Below are 6,774 nucleotides of genomic sequence, written 5' to 3'. Positions count from 1 at the left end.
TATTTTATATGTGTAAGCAACAGATTTCCATAATTATAAATACTGAAAATACTAAGATACAATGTAACGTTTCCTCCGGCAAACTTTTGTTTGAAAAAAAAAAGTCGATATCTATAGGACTTATATAACAGGCAAAATATTATACCACATAAAAATAAGCAAAAACGTCTATAATAGTTTGTTCATGTCTAGAGAGCAGATAGCCAGTTAACAAAATAAATAGAAAGACTAAGGATCCGATGGATAGATAGCTCAGGACATTAAAAATAAAAAATAAAACTCGAAATTTTTCGATACATATGAAAGAGAAATATTGAGAGGTTTTTTATATCAGCGATGGCTCTTAATAGGTCGACAAGCTAAAAAAAAAAGTGAAAGAAGAAACTTTGTTCTAGATATAATAAGTACCATATAGTAGGTATAGTTAACTAGAACTAATGAATCTACGATTTAATATAATTCTAATATTATGACACATTAATACTATCAAAAATTCAGAACACTTCACTTAGGTCCCAACTTTTTTTTTTATTGATATTTAAATGTTGGAAATCGCATTGTAACCGATTTTTTTTGTGAAACATGATTATTAAGTTCTGGTATGCACGTGCGTTATTTTGACGTGCGACACCGTTGCGTCATCGTAATTGTAGTTAATTGTAGGGTTGAATTTTATCTTTCAAATTTATTCTTTTTATGATTCTTACTATTCATACCTGGTTAAAACAAGTAATTAATTTTGTGACTATTTTTAATTCAAGAAAAATAATCCCACTGACTAAGTCTAGGTAGGTTATAATAAGTGGCAATTAGCAATAACTATATTTTGAGTATGCCAGGGGAGCGAATTGCAGAGAGGCGCAAAATTGTGCAAAAGTCGTATTTTATTGTACCTTCAAAACAAAATTTTTCCATTATTCTTTTTGAAATATAGACTTTGTCTAATTATATACACTACGTGTAAATTTAATAATATAATTATGAAAATAGCGCAAGGGAATTCACATAAAAAATTTCATATGAAAAAATTATCAATGCATTCGCCAGTCTAGAGCGAAAAAAGCAAATTTTTAAAGTTTAAAATTTAAACTTTAATAATAACTTATTAATAAAAGTTATATTCTTAAAAATAAAAAGATGGTAAAATTAATGGTTAAAAAAATATCATTGCATCAAATTTTCAATTGGTGAAAAGGTATTTTTTTCTAAGTTTTCCAGGGGCGCTAGCAAATCTTCCTGCGCCCCTGACTACACGTAGAATCGAGGATTAAAGCTTGTTCTCACCAAAGCAACTGCAACTCGAATGAAATGCAACTACAACGTGACTGCACGCACTAAAACTAGCTAAAATACTTTTGAGCATTATACCACAGAACAATATGATTATACAGTTTTTTGAAATAATTATTGTACAATGTTGTGTTTTATAACCGTACAACATCAAACCGTTGCCTACACTGTTGTTCGTTTTAATGACAAAATATCAAAAATACTGATAAGAGATATCACGTCCTGTACGCCGAACACAAATAGTTTGCGGTAACGGCTACACGGCGTTTTTTTTCATTACTACTAAATTGATTCATAAAATCGTTATTGAAGTCGATCGAAATCTCTTACAACATTTACATTTGATCCGTTCTACTTCATTCGGGTACGAACCATTTAACATGTCGGTGTAATGATCAAATAACGGTCTGCATAAAGTAATTATTATTATTTGTTTAGAACTTTTAAATTATCAAAATGAGTCGCAAAGAAGCGTTGACACAGTTCATACAACAGATCCATGGTCGTCCAGTTGTAGTGAAGTTGAACAGTGGCGTCGATTACCGAGGTAAGCTATTCCTTCCAACACTACCGTATTACACTTCAATGTCTAGAATATGATTGAGAACCATAGGTTTTTATTCCAACTGAATAGGTGTTATGGCCTGCATTGATGGTTACATGAACATAGCTCTCGAGCAAACAGAAGAATATATAAATGGAGAACTTAAAAACAAATTCGGAGACTCTTTTATTCGTGGTAACAATGTTTTATACATTAGTACTCAAAAAAGAAAAGGAGCGTAACTTTTTTCAAAAAATGTATTCAATACTTTTAATTCCTATGCTTACTTGTAAGATTAGGTTTACACAAACAGTGCATTTATTTATATGTTTGTTTAATAAATATTAAGCGTAAATATTTAGCCTTTTTATTTATTTATAGTAAGTACCTTTTCTACATTTTATATATTTGAGATTAGGTTATATGTTTATAAAAAACACAAATGCATAGTATATACATTTTTATTAAATTCAAATAGGATAATTTCAGTGACTAAAAATAGATTTATTATTAAAATCATATAATTGGTTGTGACTATTTTTGTTTGCAGTAAAATTATTTATGTATGAACTTTTGTTGAATATTTTTACTAATATATAAATTATTATACTTTTTTGTAAGATACTAACTAGATACAAAATTATAAGATGTCTGGAGAATATTTGGGTCATTTTGAATGATGAATCTGATATTTGAAAATATAACTTAATATAAGATATATTAGAAAAATAAAAGATAAATGATTGCATGTGTAGCAGTTTAAATTGTATAAAAATTAACATTTTGAAAATATGTAATGTTAAATACTAATACTTAGAAGAAACTAATAATTGATTCCTTGAACCAGTGAAGTATTTTCTTATAGGGTTTACAATAGTAAAGGCTTTATGTAAAAGATTTTAATTTTAACTTTGGTTGGTATCTTATTTATATAGTTCAATTATATCTTTTATGTATCAAAATAATATAATTGATTTACCTTTGGTTAAAATGAAATTAAAATTTTTTTGTTGTAATAGGTTTATTTATTAAATTTTTTTAGCTGGGATAGAATGGTGATTATATGGTATATGATTTACAGGTTAATTGTTGGATATGGTTATTAGGGTATTTAAATGCACAACAGTTTTAACCTAATGAGATTATTTTTAAATTTTTATATGCATAATCAAATTTACCTTTAAATCATTTTTCATTTTAAATTTAAATGTTGCATCATGAAAAGTACAAATTATTTATTTTTATTTTTTAGTAAGGTATTTTAAATAATAAAACTTTTTCATTTTAAATTTTGATGTAACATCATTGAAAGTACAAAATATTTATTTTTATTTTTAGTAAGGTATTTTAAATAATAAAACTTTTAATATAAATAAAATTTTTATAAAATTGTAAAATAAGGATTGCATGTATATAAAAAAAATGTTCACAATCCCTCCGAGAAACGTTACACTGATAGTAGGTACATTTTCATTTAATTTAAATAACACAAAACATTAAATAAATAATAATTTGTTTTAAATAAGTCGATTCTGTGCGAATAAAAAACACAGGGAAGAATTAATAATTCTAAGTAATAATAAGTAATTGATTATATCGTGGACGGACCCGTAGGAAGAGCTAGTGACATCATCCTCCTCTTATAGTTTATTTTTGTTGTACGTCTGTAATAAATAATTATTTTACATAACATACATTTCTTTATTATATTCTTTATACTATATTAATTTATTATATTCTTTATATATTCAGTTTATATTTTCGTAGTTCAGCAAGTGTGTATAGAAGTTTATTTATTAATTTCTTGAAACGCTGTTTGTAAGAAATTACCGGATATTTATTTACTAAATCTAAAAACGATTGCTACCGTGAAGGATAATTACTACAATTAGTGGAATGAAAAATAAATTATACTTAAAATAATACATAATGATAATAGTATAATAATACCATAAGAATAAAAATAAAATGGTATTCACAGAATGAGAATTAATATTGTAATAAACGGAATACTTTTTATTTCTTTTTAATAATTTCTTTATTCGTTCTTTAGCGTGTTTAAAAATATACAACATTGGTTATGAATACTTGAAATTAACATTATAAAAAAATAAAAATAAATACAACTCACCGGGTTCTTTTATACGAACGACAAACAAGTTATTATTGTAATTTAGTCGTAAAATTATACGTGCGTAGATTTGTACAACAATGTACAGCAAAAACGATCTCTAAACAAATAATGAAACGCTGCAAAATTGGTTACTTTATCGTATTAAATTAATGTTTAATTTAATCCAACTGTAAAAAAATAAAATTATTTGTCGAAATCCTTTATTAAATATTCTTATTCGTCATAAGAAAGAGCAAAAAGGGTAAAAAAAAGAAGCAAACAGGCCATTGTTTTTATCAAAAACGCTTTTTTTTTCCGCATCGACTCAATGGACGGGCGAACAAAAAGTAATCGAAATCAAACATTTTTTAAACATCGGTATCGACATGAAAGCAGGCGTATTATTGCTCGCCTTATTTTGAGTAGTTATTACCTACTCTTATTATTATTAATTTTTTTTTTTTTTCGGAAGCAAATCGACGTGTTCCATACGTCCTCGTGCAGCGGAAATAAAGGGTACTTGCCCTCACCCCATGCACACGCGTTATAAGTTTAAAACCCTATAAAACCCGTCTATTGATAGCATCTATTGATGTGTGAAATTTCAACCAACTCCACAAGTTCGGTAGCTACGCGTGTGTGTCGTATTTGCCCGAATCACCGCCGTACAAAATTTCGGTGACGCGTTAATACGTTTTTCACACATTATTAGCGCATTTAACATACTATTACCGATGTACGTACTGTGTTGATTTCGGAAAATTGAATCGCATATTTTTAAACATTTTCCAAGGATCGTTATGCACAATCAGCTGCTGTTTTAGTTGTGTTCATCATCGTCGAGGATAATAACGCAATGGAAATAGAGCGTATCCACATTTTTTCAACCGCGATCCCTGTCCTGATCAATCGCGTATTTAACCGAGTCTCACGGAAACCAAGGGTATTATGGGTTATGATGAATTTTTTTAAATTTTTTTCATTTTTATCCCGTGTACAATAATAGGTATACGAGTATAGGAATGTAATATTCTTTATTGAAACGTGGGACAAAAGTATCTATAATAATATTGCTTTTAATATTTTTAATTTACTAGCAGGCAGTGTCAGCCTGGTCAGACCACGAACGCGTCCTGAGCCCACGGCCATTATTGGGTTGAGGGGCTCCCATTTCTAAAGATTTACATATCATCATAATAATTATAATAATTGCTATTTTGTTATGATACATTTTTTTTTTATATAATTTGAATTAATGGTGTGATTTTGTGAACTAAAAAAGTTACTGTTATAACAAAAATCAATTCTACAACTAATATAGCATTAAAAAAATAAAATAAAATATTAAGTTGTTTATTATAAGATATTATTTATACAACAATATAGTATTATAAATAATTACATTAACCATGTAGTTAATTAAATTGTTTGTTTTTAAATAAGGTACCATTAAAAAATTATAATATTTTGTACATATCATAAGCACTTTTTCATCATTGTATTTTTTAAGCCCTTCTAAAGATATGCATACGGAGCCCTTTTTAGTACCGACCCTGCTATTAGGTATTCATACTACAAATAAAAATAATAAAACGGGAAATTTATTTCACTTGAGTTGTTTTCAATTAATAGCCGTACCTATTTTAGATTATATGTAGTCATCGAACACCCCTCGATTCTTAACCGTTATAGACTTTTATTCGTCATGCAACCCTTTGTTTTGTATGGTAAACAATCACATAGGCATTAGATAGTGTATACTGCTAGGTAAATCTATTGTTTAAATTACACTGACACTTATTTAATATTTTATAAGCATACGAAAACTCCGTATTTGTTCCGTGTATGTGAAAAACTATAACCATAGCCGTAAGTCTCCAAGAAATCTGGATGATCTAGTAGAGAAGTATATTGTCTAAAACATTCACGAACACTAAAAATTGGTTACAATACACACACCCATATAATATTAACAGTTGTATAATGAAATTATTGATAATTTGTGTTTTGTAGTTCTGATTTCTGTGATCGCGTAACGTATAATGTTTGGGATCCGATCACCGCAACCGTATTATGAATTTTTCACAAAAATCATTCCAATAGCACACTGCACACTCAGTTGCGTTCCATATAATATGCGCCTGTTGCGAGAACTATTTTATGTAAATTACGTTGTACATAAAATACACGTACGAATTAAGTGCGACAATAACGTTGCAATACCAACGACTCCGACGGTATAATATTTTGAAGCTGATAACAATACGCGACGTAAATCGGAGAACTGTGCACGTCGGAAAACAATTTTTCGCCTGTTCGTGTATACCACAGGTTCTCAAAATGGTGTGTATCGACCCCCTGGGGTCGATTCTCACCTGTAAGGAGTTTATATCAACGAAAAAGAAAATCGGGGAATACATCATATGCACTCACGTGAGTTATAAGTCAAAAATGTGTGCGAGAAGAAATTACTAGAAGAACTGATCGGAATAAGTACTAACGATACACTTAAGGTACAATTTAGAAATAGGTATCAGCAGTTATGGCTTCAGAGAGACATACCTGTTACTCATCCTGCTTTATGGAGTATCGCAAGAAAGTTTTTGATCGATTTTCTGTCATCATACTGCGTGAAAAGGCGTTTTAGCACAGTTGTCAATCTTCTATCAAAAAAAAGAAATAGATTGGAAATCACTGATAGAAGAAATTTGAGGTTAAACCTGACTAATTTGAAGCCAAATATTAAAAATTTATTATCAAAGCATCAGGCTCATTCTTCCCATTAAAGATATATGTATTTTTTTAATATCAATCTTAATTTTTTTTC

The 6,774-nt window shown here is 28.6% G+C and overlaps 1 protein-coding gene across 2 annotated transcripts; it reads left to right on the top strand.

The window, feature by feature from the left end:
* Positions 1 to 1,515: 1,515 nt before the first annotated feature.
* LOC112693665 (U6 snRNA-associated Sm-like protein LSm6) lies at positions 1,516 to 2,191 on the top strand. Of its 2 annotated transcripts, none has more exons than XM_025568844.1 (3): positions 1,516 to 1,654; positions 1,729 to 1,837; positions 1,925 to 2,191. In XM_025568844.1, the coding sequence occupies exons 2-3, from the start codon at positions 1,747 to 1,749 to the stop codon at positions 2,074 to 2,076; spliced, it is 243 nt and encodes an 80-aa protein (XP_025424629.1). In that variant the 5' UTR covers positions 1,516 to 1,654; positions 1,729 to 1,746; the 3' UTR covers positions 2,077 to 2,191. The 2 variants fall into 2 exon arrangements, with proteins under 2 accessions (XP_025424629.1, XP_025424630.1); XM_025568845.1 differs by having other exon boundaries at positions 1,516 to 1,672.
* Positions 2,192 to 6,774: the final 4,583 nt, after the last annotated feature.

Source organism: Sipha flava, unplaced genomic scaffold (genome assembly GCF_003268045.1).
Source record: "Sipha flava isolate LNK unplaced genomic scaffold, YSA_version1 89_pilon_pilon, whole genome shotgun sequence".
NCBI lineage: Eukaryota > Metazoa > Arthropoda > Insecta > Hemiptera > Aphididae > Sipha > Sipha flava.
This window is presented reverse-complemented; position numbering and strand designations above follow the sequence as displayed.

Coding starts and splice junctions, on each gene's coding strand:
- LOC112693665 (XM_025568844.1), top strand. CDS start 1,747: ATGAGTCGCAAAGAAGCGTTGACACAGTTCATACAACAGATCCATGGT. Junction 1,838..1,924: donor CAGTGGCGTCGATTACCGAG/GTAAGCTATTCC, acceptor CCAACTGAATAG/GTGTTATGGCCTGCATTGAT.